The sequence below is a fragment of the Azolla caroliniana genome, unplaced genomic scaffold (assembly GCF_043228905.1).
Source record: "Azolla caroliniana isolate FFs.n. ecotype wild unplaced genomic scaffold, voAzoCaro1.0.p SCAF_3, whole genome shotgun sequence".
In the NCBI taxonomy this organism is placed as follows: domain Eukaryota; kingdom Viridiplantae; phylum Streptophyta; class Polypodiopsida; order Salviniales; family Salviniaceae; genus Azolla; species Azolla caroliniana.
In genome coordinates this window covers 23,515,216-23,533,810 of record NW_028230438.1, presented here as the reverse complement: position 1 = coordinate 23,533,810, position 18,595 = coordinate 23,515,216, and the positions used below count along the sequence as shown (strand labels likewise).

The following is an 18,595-nucleotide window of genomic DNA, read 5'->3' as shown; positions in this document are numbered from 1 at the left end:
ATTGCTGTGTAAGTGATGACCCCCTTCCTTTACCGGTCATTGGTAGCATAAGATTCACATGCCTAATAACTAACTCACGCACGAGCAAAGAGAGTGTGTCGATGAGATTCGGGATCTCTTCTCAGCCCAGCTTGAGATTCACATGCTGCATAACTAACCCGCGAGTGCCTTAACAAATATTCGGAATCTCTTCTCGGGCCTACACATCTACCCGTTGTGTTACGATGCATTTTGTTGCGCCTCGCTATTTGGCATTGCATTCTTGAAGGGGCATAGTTGTTTTGGATGGTGCATGCCCAATGTAGTGCATCGAGCCTTATTAGCAGTCGCATTGTGTTTTTCCGGAACAACAGTTTTAAGACAGTGTGTGTGATGTGATGTGTCATGTCTCATTTGAAGAGTGTTGCATCCTCGAGGGACAGTTGTGTTGAACGACGATGTAGCACGTGATTTGTGTGGTTCATCGCATTCTCGCTGTTTGGCTTCGCTTTTTTAAAGGGTAGTGGTTTTTAAGGTATCATGTGCGCCCCTCCTCTCGCTAATAGTTAGCATCGCATTTTGAAGGTCAACGATTTAAGACAAAACCCTTGAATAGGGTGGCGTGTATTTGTTTCTAACGAGCTTCTTATGAACCACCCACTTTGTTCTAGGTTGTTTTTGCTAACAATTAGAATGTGTGCTCTTTGCCTTTTGAAGGACGACGTGTTGCCTTTTTCACTTTTTGTAATGTTGAAAATATGTTGATGTCACTCTTGCGAACATGTTTTCATGGAACAAAATATCAAATTTACAAAATCCCAACAAGTTAAGACATTGCGTGCATAACCCGCTTTGCCCACCTAGAATTACAAATCCAATTGGATTATGATACTTCACTCAATGTGGACATCTAAATGTCAATGACGAAATTGAGTTAAATTAAATGTTCGTAAAAGTTAGTTGTAATAATATTCTATGTTACTTAGTAAATTGTTATACTTCATTACTATGTGGTCTCTAGATAATGGACAAGGGAAAGACACACAACGAATGCGTGATTCTACAAGGAATGGAAGGGAGTGAATGTAATGCACCTTATTTTAAATGTTCCTACATAATAGAGGAAGTATATTGTCAATGCAATTACGAATAATATGATGTGATGAACTACCTCTTACTATTAGCATTGTGTATAGTATGTAAAAATGTCTATGTCAATGTACTTGCAATGTCTATTTTATGACCAAGACATCACGAAAAATGTTCACTTGTTACCCAAATGTTGGTCCTGTAAGTTATAACCTCGTGTGCTTGGTCAATAACTAGATATACACCAAATGCCTAATCTCATATTTTAAAAATTTACACAAATTTCATCACTTGACTAGGAGGATGCAATAAAAGAACTTGCATACTTAATCATGGGTTAGTTAAGAATTAATTTATTACAATATTGCCTAGTTAAGCAATGTGATGAAGGTTGAAACAAGAGCGATAATTACAAGGGAAATTAGCACTAATCACAATGGTAATATATACACAAGCAACGAGCATGATATACACAATAATAAGAAAGCTAATTAAACCCTTGAGTAGGATGTTATATCTATTGACTACAACGAAATGCCAAGAACGTAATTATTATTTCTAATAATTTCTTATGAGTCCACTTTACTCTTAGTTGTTTTTACTATTATTATATAATACATTAGAATTTTTAATGTGTACACTTGCCTTCTTCTAAAGGACAAGTCACAAACGTGTGACTATACATAATGGAAGGGAGTGAATGTAACAAGTCTTAATTACAAACACGGTAACAATGTTAATTAACATATCATTTGTAACATTTATTATTGTAATTAGTATTAATCTTGAAGTTAAGTCATATATTGTAAAAGATGCTCATTGATGTTGGGATTAGTGCAACCATCCACTTGAATTGATTGATTTTGAGATATATTAAAGTAGGATTTTAAGGTTATGGAATATATCTACTTTTCTATCGAACATGTTATGTGGTATTTTAAAAAATGCAAATTGTAGGACAAACTTTAACTTTGACACATAGTGCGTTAGTGCGGCGTGCCAACAATTTAATAAAAAACAATCTCAAATTATTGTTAATGAACATTCATGATAGAATGTGAGGGGTGCATGTATGAAATATAGTGTTAAAAAATTAGTAAGAAAAAGCTTGAGTTTCTATATATTTTAAGGAATTTATATTATGGAGGGAGGAGTGCATCTAATGTTATATGTACATGTTGTAAATTTGTATCTATAGACTATAGGCAAGTGTAATTACTAGTTGTATCTAGGAATTAATGATGGTTCGGTTTAGGCTGAATAGCGCTGCCAAAGCACACTTGACAACTTTATTAGTTCGGTTCTGTTCTATTTAAGCTCGAATAAATGCAAACAAATTGGTTTGGGTCAAGGATTCAATGGTTCAAATTAGTAGTTTAGAACCTTTATTAGCTTAACAATTTGCATCAAACTTCAAATTATGGATTAACTATTTGTGTGTATGTTTTCGAAATATTTAATAAACATATTGATTAACTTTGTAATTTATTTAAGTTTTAATTAGTTTCTTAATGAATACTTTAAATGATTCAAGTTTGTTGGAAGCAATATGATTTAAGTGTTATTAATAAAAAATACATGTTTGAGTGCATATTTAATAGTTGGTAATCATTCGGTTCGAGCTGAAACTGAACCATTTAATGGCTTGATGGTTTCTAGATCTCTTGACGGTTTGATCGAGCTTCAGAATCCATGAAATTGTTAAGTTTAAACAATTTTGGTTGAAAGGTTTTGTTGTTCAATTCAATTTAAGTTGTCAATTACTACTTGTATCCAAATACTTCACCCGTGTGAGTGTGTTAATTAATGATCAATTGAATCATTCATGCTAGCAATTCATCATGCAAACTAAAAAAGCAAAATGGTTTTGTTATCTCATTAATTAACAGATGCAATAGTTAAAGTATTGGGACACAACTAGTAATTGACATCTTAAACCAAACCAATCAACGAAACCTTTAAACCAAAATTGTTTAAACCTAACCATTTCTTAAATAAATCTATGAGAATTTCCGTACTACCTAGTACCAAGTAAAAACATGCCAATTTAGTAGTTTTTCAATTGACAAATGTCAATTCTTTATGTGGGTGACATGATTCACATACTACTATGTATTCCAATCCATAAATATAATATAATATAATGCGGCACATAAGCATCAATGAGTTATATCAAGAAACCAACCATGATCATGAGTTGAAGGACGTCGCATAATTTAAAGAAGACATCATCATTATAATTTAGTATTATGTCAATCAAATCAAAATCGAACCATAACCAATAACTTTAGTTAAGAAACCGTATGTAAGTTTTATATTTGATATTGTAAGATGGTAATAGACAACTTTTCTGTTAGTAACTTTGCATGCCTTTTAGTGTGAAAGCAAGAATTCATCTTCTTGTTGGTTCATATAAAGCATACGCACGATTCAAAGCTCATTAAACCTCAATCTAAGAAGATGGTCTTTTTAGTCCATACAATAAGTGACAAAGCTCACGTGTGCAATTCAAATCTTCAAAGAGAGAAATCCACCAATGAAACCAATTGCTAAATTCATCTCAAGCGAGCTGCACTTTTGGTTCATCTAAATTATACTCAAGCCAAAATCACCACTTGATGTTGTTGTCAATATCAATCCGACGCATGATGAACATTGTCAAGCTCTAGGAAAATTAAACCCAAAGCAAAGAACTTTGGATTTTGCTTTTGTAAACAAGTTCACAAAGATATCACTATCACTATGAAAGCTTTACACCACACATCAATACAAGACCATGGATAGCTTGTGCTTACTCCGCTACATGATTGCTACATTTTAAATATGTCTCTTGCAACCATATTCCACCCAAAGCAAAGAGCTCGAGGTGTTGTTTTTTCAGAACAATAAACAAGCACATAGATCGAAAAAAGCGAGTTTCTTGCACAACGAAAGCTGGGATGTTTTATATATCAAAAGGTGAGCTTCTTACACACAACGAGCACTGGATTTTTCAATTGGTTGGTGCGATTTTGAGTAGTTCATTGATCAAAATGGCTGGTTCTGTCCGTCCGGTGCCAAGTTCTCAGGCCCTTGTCCCTTGCAAGAGAATAGGATGATTTGGTGAGGAGATGATGAAGAGAAGAGAAGAAAAAAGAATGGAATGGGAAGCCCACACTTCAAACTTATGAAAGAGTGTTATCACAAATGAGTGAAGAAGGTTTTACGGTTGCTTTTCTTCTTCTTCTGTAATTTTTGTATTTGTATATTATATATGTATGTAAGTGTTCCAATACCCACACAGAGAGACAGAAGAGAGAGCGCCATGGCCACTGTAACTCGCGACTACACGGCAGCTCTCGAAGCTCTGTCCTCCCTCATCACCAAGAAAACTCGTGGCGATGGTTCTAATCGAGGAGATGCATTTCATCTCATGTCTCATTATGTACAGGTAGGAAAGTAAGTGAAGCTGCGTGCTGTTCCCGAGTGTACTCGGTTCATTCATTTCCAGAGTTTTTTCTGTTCCCTAAACGCTCCCCGTCTCCTTCTCATGGATTTAGGAACCTTTCATCATGCCGGGACAGTTTCATTCATCTCAATACTTCGAAAATTAAAAGTGATATTTTGGTTTAGTTCTAAAATGATAATTGAAGATTTCATTTCCCCTATATTTTACATAAAATCTGTCATCAAGCCCCGAACAATATCAAAGTAGAACTTATAATTGAAATGAGGTAAACATGTCCCGAGAACATCTGTGATCAGAGGAAATGTGTAATCTAGCCACATTTGGCAGGAAAACTCGGAATATGCTTACAATCTTGTACGATAATTCATATGAGATCTATAATCCTGTTGTAGCCCGATGGTCTCACCACAGGAACATGCTAATTATTTGTAGAAATCTAGCTATATGTTCTGCAAAATGAAAACAAATGTGATGTTGCAAAAGATATAGTTTGAATTCGAAGAGAAAAAAGTTTGAATCAATATTTCTACATTTACAAAACCCTCCTTGAATCTGTGGAAAATGTGATGAGGTTTTGCTTACGAACAGCAGAGATATTTCTAAACATATACATTGACATCAGATATAAAAATGCAATGGTTTGCAAATTATTGGAGTGTAATCCCAGTGAATGCCTGCATAGATAGCTGGATTGGAGGAGTCACTTTCAAAGTTAAATATCATTCATGTTGCTGGAACTAAAGGAAAGGTACATAAAATCCTTTAGCCCATTTCCTGGTCTCATTTTATTATAAAAAATTATATTTGCACTTGTGTTGTATTTGAACTGTCAGATTGCAGGGTTCTACATGTGCATTTTCAGAAAGCATCCTGAGAGAATGTGGTTATAAAACTGGCCTTTTCACTTCCCCGCATCTTTTGGATGTTCGTGAGAGATTCCGAGTCAACAAGTAAATTCAAATCCCATTCTTTTATCTCATAACATTTGCTGGATGTCTTTTTTTTTTTTCAAAACTTAGCTACTTTCTAATTCTATGGTTTATGTAGAGAAAATGTGTCAGAAAATGTGTTTCTCAAGCATTTTTGGTGGTGCTGGGACAAATTTAGGGTAATCTAGCATCCATCACCAACTGAATATCTATCTATCTGTTTTTCTGTTTATTGATCTATATGTCTGTCTGTTGATCTGTCTATATATCTACGTTTCAATGGCATGGCATTACCATTATGTTCTTCTTTCTTTCTAGGAAAACGTGGCAAATGATGTGCCAATGCCTACATACTTCAGATTTCTCACTTTATTGGCATTCAAGATCTTTATCGATGAACAGGTTAGTCTGTGGTGCATTGCTACTATCTTACTTTCTCGCGTTTGTATTCAAATTTTTTATTAGTTACCAGCATTTTTCGAAGTGCATAGTCTCAAAGAAAGTCATGGAAGTGTTTTATTTCAGGCACTGCTTGTTTACGATAGATTTTGAATTTTAAGAAGCTTTGATTAGACATTTGTAGCTTGGATGGTTGGCTTTATGCTGTCATAGATATACCATCTCTATCAAGGGTATTAATATCCATGTATAACTCCCCAAATAGATTTGTGTTAACTATTTTCTTTGGAGGTGGCCGTTACCATCTTGCCTGTTTCTTATCATGAGTAATATTATTTATTGTCTTCAATGATTTGTCTAATTAGTGACCCGAAATGATAGTTCTTGTTTCTTGAAACACCATTTTATGTTTGTATCTTTCACTGATCCAAAAAAGAGTTTTTGTGCTGCTATAGGTGGAACTAGTTTCAACTCTTAAGTGCTTGAAATAACTTAGTTTAACCTTGTTCGAAGATATATATTCGGTATTTAAGGATCTCCTTGTGAGTAAATGTTTTTGTCATAACTCTCACACACCCTACTCAAACCATGGGAATATGAGATACAACTGGATTTTTGTATTTTTGACACAATAGGGTTCTTGTATTTATTATAATGAGAGAGGCATAACTTTACCTTTGTCAATGTATGCATATATTCAGTATGTAAAAAGAAAGATTCATATGTCCTCTTGTTTGGATCCCGATGAAGCAATGGTTGATCCTTGCTGTGAACTTCAGGTGGATGTTGCCATTTTGGAGGTTGGACTTGGTGGAAGATTTGATTCTACGAATGTAGTAAGTGTACTGCATAAAATTCTCAATTAGCGCTGATACAGAGATGATTCCTTATGGTGTAAAAGTCTGATTCCTTCCAAATTTTCTGGTTAGGTGAAAGCTCCTGCTGTTTGTGGTGTTTCTTCTCTGGGATTTGATCACATGGAGATATTAGGTAGATTAATTTATTAATTCTTCTGCAACAGTGTTTCGGTCTGATTGTCCTTATATTGTGTGGTTTACTTTTTGAAGGCTATACATTAGCAGAAATTGCTGGAGAGAAGGCTGGGATCTTTAAGGTCTGTATAATTACACCTCAATCTGGTTCAATTTAAGGAAAAATGTCTGATTAAAATGATTCACTTTTGAGTTTTTCATTTTGTTGCTATGCCAACCTTTCCCATTTAACCTTCTTTTCACATTTCAGGCAGGAGTTCCTGCATTTGTTGTTCCACAGCCTGAGGATGCGATGTCTGTTCTTCAAAAGAAGGCAGCTGATTTGGATGTGAGTAAAATCCTCATGATGGTATAATGAAATCAATAGAAAGTTTCTTGATAAGTTAGAAACAGAACACAACCTTTATGGTCTTCATGATGAGGAGCATTCCAGTGATGCTAATGCATGACTGGATGTGAGTAAGCTTGCCAGTTCATCAAACCTGGATGAAGCATTTTTGGCACATTTTCTAGCTCATGCTATTTATATTCATTCACTGATCTCATGTTTGTTATCATATTTCTATTGAGAATCTACCTACCATTGTACATCCCTCTGCAGCAGGTACTTTTGACTTTACTTAGGTCATAAATATCTGACTTGTTTTTCCCTAGGTATAGTACAGACAGATATGTAAAGCCAATATTATTTGAGGTTCGTTAGGTTTAGCAAAATGTACAAATAAAATTCCCTGAAGTGGCAAACCAATCACTGGTCAGAGGTGATTCCCTGAAGGCCATCCATGATGTAACATCCTTTTTATTTCTAGTTCGCGTAGTCCCTATGAAGAGACATGATATCCTCTTATCTGCATTACATCGAAATAAGAGTGGTAAGGAGGTAGGGTTGTAGATTTAATTAAGGTTGCATATGTTTTTTCTGCCGTTTCACCTCTTCAAGGACACAGTGAATGATGGAGAGATAGTTATTTATGTATCGTTTACTTAATCCACACGTTTAATATATTATATTTTGCAAAATTTGGCATAATGCCCACTGTGCATTTGTTTTGACAAAGCATGAAATCATGATTGCTTGCAAATTACAGTAATTGCTTGTGTTTTTGGAGTTTTCTGTGATGGAATTTGCATTATTGTGAATGGGTCTGGGTCTAATAACGTTGTCCATCTGTGCCACTTAACATTGTACATCTGGACCAGGAGAGCCATCTATCAGAAATATGAAATGTACCTTAGGGATGATCACAGGCAGTTAGAGAGGGACTATCCATACTCTTGACGGAAGAGAGGAGATTTTTTGAATGGATGTGACCACCCTTTTATAGCATTGAAATCTGGTGTTCAGTAAAGATTTCAAGCACCTGAAGTGCTTTGTACCAGCCCTGGTGTATAACTTTACCCAATCTGAGCCTAGCCATTTTTTTGCCCTTTATTTTGGTTGGCACAATGTGTCAGCTTGTACTCAAGGCTGATCTTTGGGGATGCTGATAATGGTAGTCTCTCTTCTCTTCGGAAGAAAGAAAGAAAGAAAGAAAGATATATTAACGTCTTTTAAGAGGCCAAAATGGCCTATAAGACCAAATAAGAGATTACATCTTAAGTGTTGTCTCGTCTTTGAGAACAAATCAAAATAAAATAAATATTACACAGTAAATATAAAAGTAAATAAGATGAAAAGAAAAGAAACGAGGGAATCTGGTTTTTGGCACATGTGAGATTCTCAAGTTAGGTATATTGTAGTTTTTGTCTTCGAAAGATCTCTAGCATAGGTTGATCCAGAATGGAAATGTCTCCGAAGTGAGGGAAGCACCTACGAGGGAAAAGAAGGAGACATCTAACTGAGATTGAATCCTGTTTAATCATTAACACAAAATTCAGAGGCTTCCTAAACCTGGCACTTCAGGTTTCACTGGGCCATGTTGTGATGAAGGTGAATTCATGGGGTATGGGTAGGAAGTTTCCTTGAAAGATGTTTCTGTGTGGATTATTTACTTGCATGTAATATCATCGAAATGAATAATTTGAGATAGTACTTATTGTGATAGAGTGTGATGTAAACAGAGATTTTGAGTTTTATAAACTGTTTATTATTTTGTATATGAGTCCACCAGTTTTGACATAATTTTTGTTGTAGATACGACTTCAAGTTGTTTCACCTTTGACTAGCGAGTTGCTGAGAGGATCACGGCTTGCACTGGAAGGGGATCATCAGCTCCTCAATGGGGCCCTTGCTGTAGCTCTTTGTGGTGCTTGGGCAGAGAGGTGCCATAAGAATGAGCATTCAGCAATGCTAAAAGATGTATGTCCACCATATTTTAATTCACTAGGTTTACATTATCTTTATAAAGACTTATAAATTGCTGTTTGGTTTTATCTATTTGAAAGTTGCACTTAATATAAATTTACCTTTTTATTGGTGAATATTATGATGGGAACAGAAAGAAACAAAACAGAATGGGTTTGTATTTTAAGTTACTGAACATTACTGAATCTCCATCCCTAGCATAGGCCATGGTACAATGGGAAGGGCCCTTGTTATCTCTTCTAATTGGTGGTTCAGGATGAAGGTCCTTAGCTATAGAGGAATTGATTAGATTGGATTAATTTGTTGACAATTATTCATGCTTGATTTGCATGTTTTCCTAACTTGATTGTCAGTATATACTTAAAACATATCCTCATTTTAGCATGCCATCCTGGACACTATTGGTGAAAATACATATCCTGCTATATGTATGCTTTGTTGATAAGGGCCTTCTCCCTGTATTTATTTGCATTAAATTTTTGATTTTGTTATGTTAGTTGTTTGGTGGAAAAACAGTAAAGGTTCATATTGTTTTCAATTAGCGATTCGTGTCATCAAACAGGCTATGAAAGAAGGGCACCTTCCAGAACCTTACATAAAAGGACTAGCCAATGCCCAACTCCTTGGACGTGCTCAGCTATTACAGGATCCACTAGTGAGCAGTTTAACTTTCTTTCTTGATGGTGCCCACAGTCCAGAGAGCATGGAAATTTGTGGCAAGTGGTTTTGTTCAGCTATACATAAAGCAAATAATACTCTCAAAAAGAACATAAACAACGGGATGCCACATATTATATCTTCAAATGGGCAAGAAACATTGCACATATCTGATCATGGAGTTAGTACTTCATCAACAAGGGTAAGGAGTTTCCATATAGAAAACCCTATCCATTTAATTGATTTTTATAATGTTTTTATGTTAGTGTGAGCTGTATACATTATGCAGTAACCAGTTTTAATCCATACATTCTCTTGGAATATGTGCTTAATATACGAGTATATGTCAGTACCCTGCCAACAGAATGAATCATTCTATTCTGCCCACATATCTGAAATCAACGCACAATAGATTCGATTCATAATGTTTGCAATGTGGTCATGATGATCAATGCCAAGTTCTACCAGGAAGGTTTGCGTATGTCAACATGTACATGATGTTTGAAGTAAATGATCCTGTAAAGCTACCTATCATAAGCCTTGTTTTTGCTAAAACAATTGAAGGTCCAAGAATCCCATATAAACGTATAGCATGATTCTATGCATTGCACATACATTACAAGTGAACAGTGTTTTTAATTGGACCATGTAAACTTACATGAGGAGGAGCTCAAGTTCAATAATTTATCGAGCTGATGTATGGAAAAAGCCATTATTGCAAATGAGAGTGAACATTTGTTTGATTCCTATTATTCTCAAGAATTCAAAACCATGCTGCTTTTCAAGATAGATGCACTCCTGCAACCATCACAAGTTCATTGCATATTTCTCTCTAATGTCCCAGGGCTTGGGCATCTGCACAAAATTGATTTGTTGATTGACCTCTCCTTGACAGGCTTACAACTCTGAATCCTTTAGGTATGTAGGCTGTCCATATTGCCGTGGTAGGATACAATGAGTTCACTAATAAATATCTGTTTCCTATGGGGCATGTAAATTCATTTGCATTGTCTTTTGGTCTCTCTGTGTGTTCAATGCTCATTCTTTGGGAAACTCAAGGTTGAGATATTGCCATAGGTTTAAAAAACATGTATTCTATGTTCAGAATACATTTTAGAATCAAGTGAAGTATTCTACATGTATTTCACATTTTAGAACTGCTAATTTTTAATATTTCACGTATTCTACATATTTAAGAAGTATTTAATTTTTCCAAAAAGCTAAAAATTTATTATTATTATTTTTAAAGCTTTAAAATTTACGAAATATTTAGCTTGTTTTTCACGTATTCTATGTATTTAAAGTATTCTGCACATATTCTACATATTTTACTTATTTAATGTATTTTACCTGTAGATACGTATTCTAAGCACCTAACAAGGGGTAGAATACTTTTAGAATACTTAGCATAAGTATTCTATGCATATTGTATGCTAAATATTCTACAACAATTGGTATAACTTATGGCTGATCTCCTCACAACTTACTGAAGGCTATAATCTGTTCAGTAGGAACACTCTAGTTTGATGGGAAGAGGCTCTCTTGGTGTGATATAGGTCTCCCATGCGGTGAAATTATAAGGAAGGAAGAAAGAAAAAATAACATATTTTAAAGGACGGAATGGTGTAAGAGATCCAAACGGTATCATATCTGAAAAATGTTTGTCTCATCTATGAGTTAAAACCTCCTAGGGAACCAAATAGATGAAAATCAATGATAAATTATTTCTCAGGAATATGCACAATTCCAAGACAAATTCAAGAGATCTGCATACCAATCTTGACTTTAACCTGGTCCATTTCTCCTTTGGCCAAGTGTGTTGATTGCCTGTAAATTTAGATGTTGCTTTAATTTTACTTTTTGGTTTCAAATCTCTACTGGATGGATTAATTTTGCTATTTCTTTTATTCAGGTTCTCCTAATGAATTGTATGCCACAACGGGATCCTAAGTTGTTGCTTTCTCCTCTTCTTAAGGTTTGTACTAATGCTGGTAAGTCAATTTCCATGTTTCAATGGAATCTCAATTTACAGCTGGTTTGGTCAATGTTGACACTAAATCTTTTATCATTAGGAATGCCATTTCATCATGCACTATTTGCACCTGGCCTTTCATCGTATAGTAATGTGACTATTGACCTGAACTCTCCCAAAAGCAACGATAAAGAGGACTTGTCATGGCAGCTTGCAATACAAAAAGTGTGGGAAAATCTTATCCAAGCACAAAGAGAAGGTAGATTTGGAGTAAGAAATACAGATGTATTGTATATGCATACAATTGTTTAAGAAGTGTCACCTCTGCTACATCAACAGGAAATTCTGCTATACCTCAGCAGACATTACGTCCTAAAGACATCCTTTCTGGGCATGAGGCATTGAAGAAAACAAATGATCTCTTTGGTGGACTCTCAAGTAGTGTGTTGCCTTCATTGCCAATTGTCCTCGACCTTCTCCGTCAATATGCTCGAGAACATCCGGGACTTCAGCTACAGGTTTTCTCTAATTTCCTCTAATGTAGTTGGCTTAGTGTTCAATTTATTATCTGAGAAATTGTTTTACCTAGAATTTGACTTATTTTTCATGAAATTTGGGTGGAAGATATGATTTTGAAATGCCATCAATGGTATACATTAGAAATTTTAGGATACCAACCAATGGATTAGTCTAGACGATCTAGGAGCATAGATGAACAGGTGTCTGAAGTGGACACCCTTCATTATGAGATTAATAGCTGAAATCCTCAAAGTAGAGGAGTATATCATCAATGGCTGAAGTGTTGGCAGAATATGTATGGAAATTGGCGATGGATGCTGAAATCTGGATCATAGAGAAAACAAAACTAGGAACTTGGCGAATTGGTCTCTATGTTGGGAGGAGATTAGAGCACGATGGGTTTGAAAGACAGAAGTACAAGGCTGATGGTTCCCTAGGGAAGTGAAAATCATAATATTAGCTCAAGGCTACACACAGATGAAGAGAGTGGATCATATAAAAACGTTCGCTCTAGTAGCTCATCTTCAAAAAGTTCCATTAGGAGTTTCTGTGGGTACAAATGGCCCTGTGTACCATGTTCCTCAAACTGACGCAGAAATCTATGCAAGGAGGATAATGGACCATGGGCAGTAATCATTCTTTATGTCTGTAAACATTAGCATAGGAGACTGTCATGGGTTTCTTGAGTTGACTGATGGAATATACAACAGATATTGGATGGCCGAATTTCTGTCTACGAGTAGAGACATATCAGAAACAAGGGAAGATTTTAATATCTTAGCAAAGGTAAACGTTCAAATGGTGAGGAAACTATAGCTGGCGAACGATGGATCTGATACAGAGGATCCATATACTAATGCTAGTCGGTCTGTGAGAAAAGCTGTTAATAGCAGCAGCGGAACAAAATAGACACAGCCAAACTGTGAGAAGGCTGCTAGACAGCAGTAGAAAAAATGGTTGCAAAGAGTAGAGACACAGCCACAGAGTAGAGCTTGTTTGTAAGTAGCAGCAAAAGTAAAAGTCTTTATAAAAGAGGCTGGTATAGCCTATTTATACAAAATTGGGAAAAGTGGGTGAAATGGTTGTTTGGTAGTTAAGTGACCCTTGTACTACCAAACAGGTACAATAAACTAGAAATAAGAGGGAATATCTTGGAAAAAGTAGAAGAGAGAAAAGGCATTTAAAGCGTTGCAGATTCTAGAGAGAGAAGGCATTTAACGAGTTGCATATTCTAGAGAGAAGAATTTAGGAAGAGAGAGAATGTAGAACAGAGATAATAAAGATGAAAGAGAGTGCATGTTTGGAGCTGCCACCAACACCTCCTCTTAGTTCCAGAACGGCGGTCCAACATTGAGTTGACCAAGGAGATGATCAATGGCTTGCCTGGGAGGTGACTTGGTAAATAAATCAGCCACATTTTCTTGAGTAGGAAAATATGCCAAGTTGATGACTTGTGATTTCACTAATTCACGAACAAAATGGTAGTGCACTTCAATATGTTTTGTTCTACCATGAAATGCTGATCTATGTGCCATGGCATGGGCACTTTGGCTGTTAGTGAAAACTGCAATAGGAGAGTCTTACAAAACACCAATGTGACAAAATAATTGCATTAACCATAGCAACTCACAACAAGTATCCAAGTAGGCTGGATATTCAGCTTCCGTTGATGAAGTAGAAACTGAGTTTTGCTTCTTTGATTTCCAAGAAATCAAGCATGAACCTAATATAAAACAATAGCCAGATGTAGACTTTCTAGAATCAATATCACTTGCCCAATTAGCGTCCGAGTAGCCAACAAGCTCAATGCCGCCTCTAAAAGAGAGACCATAGTCGAGGGTGTTGGCCAAATACCTAAGAACTCGAATAGCTGCTTGTCAATATCTTTGTCTTGGAGCACTTGAGCATTAGTTGAGAATACTCACACTATAGGACAAATTAGGCTTGGTGTAAGTTAAGTGAAGAAGAGACCCAATTAACCTTTTATATTTCGTGATATCTTCAAATATGGGAGAATTGTCTTCACGAGTAAGCTTTGAGTTTGGATCCATTGGATAGGAGAGTGGCCTGCAATTTGACATGCTATAGGTCTCAAGGAGCTGCCTGAGATACCTATGTTGGCTGAGGAATGTCATTGATAGACCTCCATACCTATGAAATAATGGAGAAGTCCTAGATCAGTCATTTCGAAGGTTGTTTTGAGGTCAGCGTGGACCTCCTCGATTTTAGGAGCAAGGGACCTTGTCATTAGAAGGTCATCAACATATAATATGATCAAGCATAGCAAAATATCTTGGGAAAAAACCTAGAGATTTTTGTCAGCATAACAATTTTGAAACCCAGAGAGAGAAAGAAGGTATCAAATTTTTCATGCCAAGCTTTGGGAGCTTGCTTTAAGCCATACAAGGCTTTGTGTAACCTGTGTAGACCATGTTTTTCTGCTTTGAAATCTCGAAACCTGGAGGCTGTTCAACATAAACCTCCTCTTTCTAGTCACCATTAAGGAAGGCTGACTTGACATCCATTTGAAAGATGGGCCATTTGTTGTCGGCAGCAAGTACAAGCGCACATCGAATAGAGGTATACCTTGCTGTTGGAGCAAAAGTTTCCTCGCAGTCCACTCCTTCAACTTGTGAGGAGCCTTTTGCAACTAAACGTGCCTTGTGCTTATCCAAAGTACCATCAGCATGGTATGTGGTCTTGAAAATCCATTTCAGTCCAATGACTTATTGATGTTGAGGCCATGGGACCAGCTCCCCTATATGATTCTGCTCAATGGAATCAAGTTCAACTTCCATTGCTACTTTCCACTTTGGAAGAACAAGGGCCTCTTTTTCTGTTGTGGGTTCTTGTGATTGCACAACAGTGCACAATAATTCGAAGTTGCATGAGTGAAGAGGCCATTGTGGCCTATGTGTTCTTTTCATGTTGGTTGGAGAACCAGATGTATACTCATGAAGTTTAGCATCGGAGAGATGAGAATTGCGAATGGTGGCTTGAAGCCACTTGGGAAGTGGTGGAAGCTGGTGTGTAGAGGGAGGGGAAGCGAGTTGAGTTGAGGGAGAGGTTTGAATTGTTGGCGAAGTTAGAAGTTGAGTAGGAGAATGCTGTTGTCATTGTTTGTTCCCAGAGAATGGTCAACCGTTGATGGAGTTCAACCATTGTTGCTTAGGAAGTAGAAACTAAATCCCATTCTTGTGAGAACTGTAGCGCTTACATCCAATTCTTGAGCCATTGGATGTAGACTTCATGGGCATTAGGTTAAACTTCAATGTGATAACTATACCTGATAGGAGAGAGCCCAAGTTAATCCTCGATTTTTCGTGATGAATCTTCGTACTGTTACGGTACTCAAATGGTGAGATGTTTGTGGACAGTCTAGTCAGCTCTGATGTAATTATGCCCATGATGGTAGAGACTAGGATTAATGTTGAGATGCTGTCTATGGGATGTCTAATCTTTCATATGATGAAATCACCCACAACAGGGTAATCCTTGTTTGTGTTGATGTCTATATATAGGCATTCTACTCAACTTTAAAGTAACAAAATTGTCCACATCAGGTTAATCCTTGTTCTTTGTGAACATTGTTGTGAACCTTGATGCGATAACTCTACATGACAGGGGAGAACCAAGGCTAATCTTAACGGTGAGAGATGATATATAGTCATTCTAGTAAACAAGTTGTCCAAGGTAGGTGGAGAACCAAGGTTAATTCTTTAATGTCTATGTTTAGTGTATGTTGTTGAGCCTAATTGTTTTTGCTGTGCTTGGAGATTCTTCAGCTCCTTGTAGCTCTGGATGAGCTCTGAGATGGCTTAATCCCACATCTTTTGATTGGGCATGAACTGTTTTATGTTGATGATGAGTGTGAAAAATAATTCAGTCCCTGGTGGTTCTGAGCTGAGTAGGTGATAGAATGCAAAGGACTACCAGAAATTCACAAAGCCAAGATAGATTCTCCCCTTATGGGCTTATCCTTAATAATAAATGTCTCAGGAATTTAGATACTTCTGTGCTTACCTACTGGTGAGGATGCTCAGTATACATTCAAGGCCTTCCCTTCCAGATATTCTACATGAATCTCAGTTAGATTTCATACATAGAAAGATGATAGAGCTCTTTGTGGAATTCATTCTTTGAATTCAAATGGGAGGAAGCAATCTTACCAAGCTTTTGTGTCTTGATGTTAAATCTGGGAAAGAAGATGAGAATGATTTTATGAATAAACTCATGCCCACAGTTTTTATCATATTTTAGAGGGTGATGTATCATGCCACGTATCCTTTTAATTGCATATGCATTAATTGCTGTATAGTACTCATATGCATTATTTGCCGTATATCTTTTCCTGATGTTGTCTGAAACTTTGAGCATATTAATGAGAATTAAATACAATGGAGCAAGGTTTTTTAAATATTGAAATTTGATCCATCAAGTCATTTGTAAAATCTTCTGGTCCTTTACATGTTATAAATATAAAGACACAATGGGAAGTGTAAAAAGTCAAATTACTCTGACAAGAAAAAAGTTACAACATGATCAGTGTTAGTTGACTTAAAATCTCATGATGGTTTAGATTCAAATCTATATCCTATGTTCTAGTAAAGCTTAATTATTCTCATTTGTACTTTGTATAAAACTTGTGTTCATAGTGGGGGCCAATACAATCCATTACCAATAAATTGATTAACCAACTCTTGCTTTCCCTGCAGGTATTGGTAACAGGTTCACTTCACCTTGTTGGTGATATGCTTAGAATCTTGAAGTAGGGATGGCATGCTTCATAAAATTATTTGAAGTTTTGAGAATTTGATATTATTTCAGTCATCTTCCTCTCAAGGAGCCTAACCACAAAAATAGTTTTCCATTCTTTGATGAGCATTGATATCTTCATCCTCGGATCAGATAATGACCAAGTTGTTCGAGATATTGCTGAGTCTTTACACTATTTGGGGAGCATGTTTGGATTGAAGAAAGCCTTTGAGACATCTACATGTTCATGGGTTAAATAAATTAGCAATAGGTAATCCCACATTTTAGCATGCTTTTTGATTGCATTAACCTCTTTATTGTTTGTAGTATACCATTGTTTGTAACCTTTAACATGATTGCTAAATCTATGATAAAAACCTCTTGGTAATCCTTCATCATAATGGTCTCACTTTTGGAAATGTCGGAGAATGTTTATTGGGGGTGGGGTTCTTAGTTAATCCAACTACTTGGCTCTTTTTGTCTCAAATAACAACAATCTTCAACGCTTTGGTTTCAAATTATTTTGGTTTAATAGTTTTTGATTTGATGAGCTTGAAATTGTGGGTTCGATGAATTAATGATTTATGGGACGTCTCACAATTAACTACGTCTCATTACTATCTAATGGTTTTTGAAATGGTTTTGGGTTTCACTTACCTCATGTGTTGACTAGGAAACACCATCTTGAGATCCACAAGTTTAACGGATCTAAAATTTTCATGTGGAAGAATTAGATGAGAGATGTACTCATTCAATGATGGCAAATAAGGCCATTGAACGGTGAAAACAAGAGACCTGAAGGAATCACCAATGATGTTGGGAAGAAGATAATCCTTTGTGATTGTCAGCCATAATGTTGCAACTTGCACCTAATAGACAATGTATATACTTCACGGTCTTAGATTGTGACTCGTAGCAATGGGCCCGGTTCGGTTTCTTTGCCTTGAAACCAAACCGAATTGAACCAAACCATTTATATAAAACAAAAACCAAACCAAACTCTTTATGAACTTTCAAGCCATTAAACCAAACCATTTAAGAAAAGGAAAACCAAACTATTTAAACCAAAACCGTTTAGGGAAAAGTTGAAACCAAATTGAGCAATTTAATAAAAAGTTTAAACCTAACCCAATTTAAGCCAAATTAATTAAAAAATTAAATAAATAAAAATACTCTAAATTAAATAAGCATTTATGTTTAATTAATTAATTAAATAAACATTAATTAAGTCATTAAAATTAAATAAACATTTAAGGGATAAAAAAAGTTAGCCCAAAAACCAATAAACCTTTAAACCAAACCACTTAAACCTATAAACCCCAGTTTCAAAACCAAACCAAACTAAAAACGAACCGTTTATTAATAATTAAAACCAAACCAAACCATTTAATTATTTTGGAACTTATAAATCTTTAAACCATGACTTAACGGTTCGGTTCGGTTTGAGCCGAAACCGGGCCCATTGCTAGTGACTCGTTTAAAAAACTATGGACAAAATTATGTAGCAACTACAAGAAGGAGACCACATCAAATAAAGTCTATCTAATGAGG

General features: G+C 35.9%; 1 protein-coding gene across 2 annotated transcripts; it reads left to right on the top strand.

Moving 5' to 3' along the window:
* Nucleotides 1-4,306: 4,306 nt before the first annotated feature.
* On the top strand, nt 4,307-17,334 carry LOC147866693 (folylpolyglutamate synthase-like). Of its 2 annotated transcripts, none has more exons than XM_087317145.1 (15): nt 4,307-4,498; nt 5,199-5,264; nt 5,357-5,466; nt 5,564-5,624; nt 5,764-5,847; nt 6,624-6,680; nt 6,774-6,834; nt 6,912-6,958; nt 7,087-7,164; nt 8,971-9,135; nt 9,704-10,000; nt 11,711-11,789; nt 11,871-12,029; nt 12,110-12,288; nt 17,005-17,334. In XM_087317145.1, exons 1-15 carry the CDS (start codon nt 4,322-4,324, stop codon nt 17,059-17,061), a joined length of 1,677 nt encoding a protein of 558 aa, XP_087173271.1. In that variant the 5' UTR covers nt 4,307-4,321; the 3' UTR covers nt 17,062-17,334. The 2 variants fall into 2 exon arrangements, with proteins under 2 accessions (XP_087173271.1, XP_087173272.1); XM_087317146.1 differs by having other exon boundaries at nt 4,331-4,498; nt 5,350-5,466.
* Nucleotides 17,335-18,595: the final 1,261 nt, after the last annotated feature.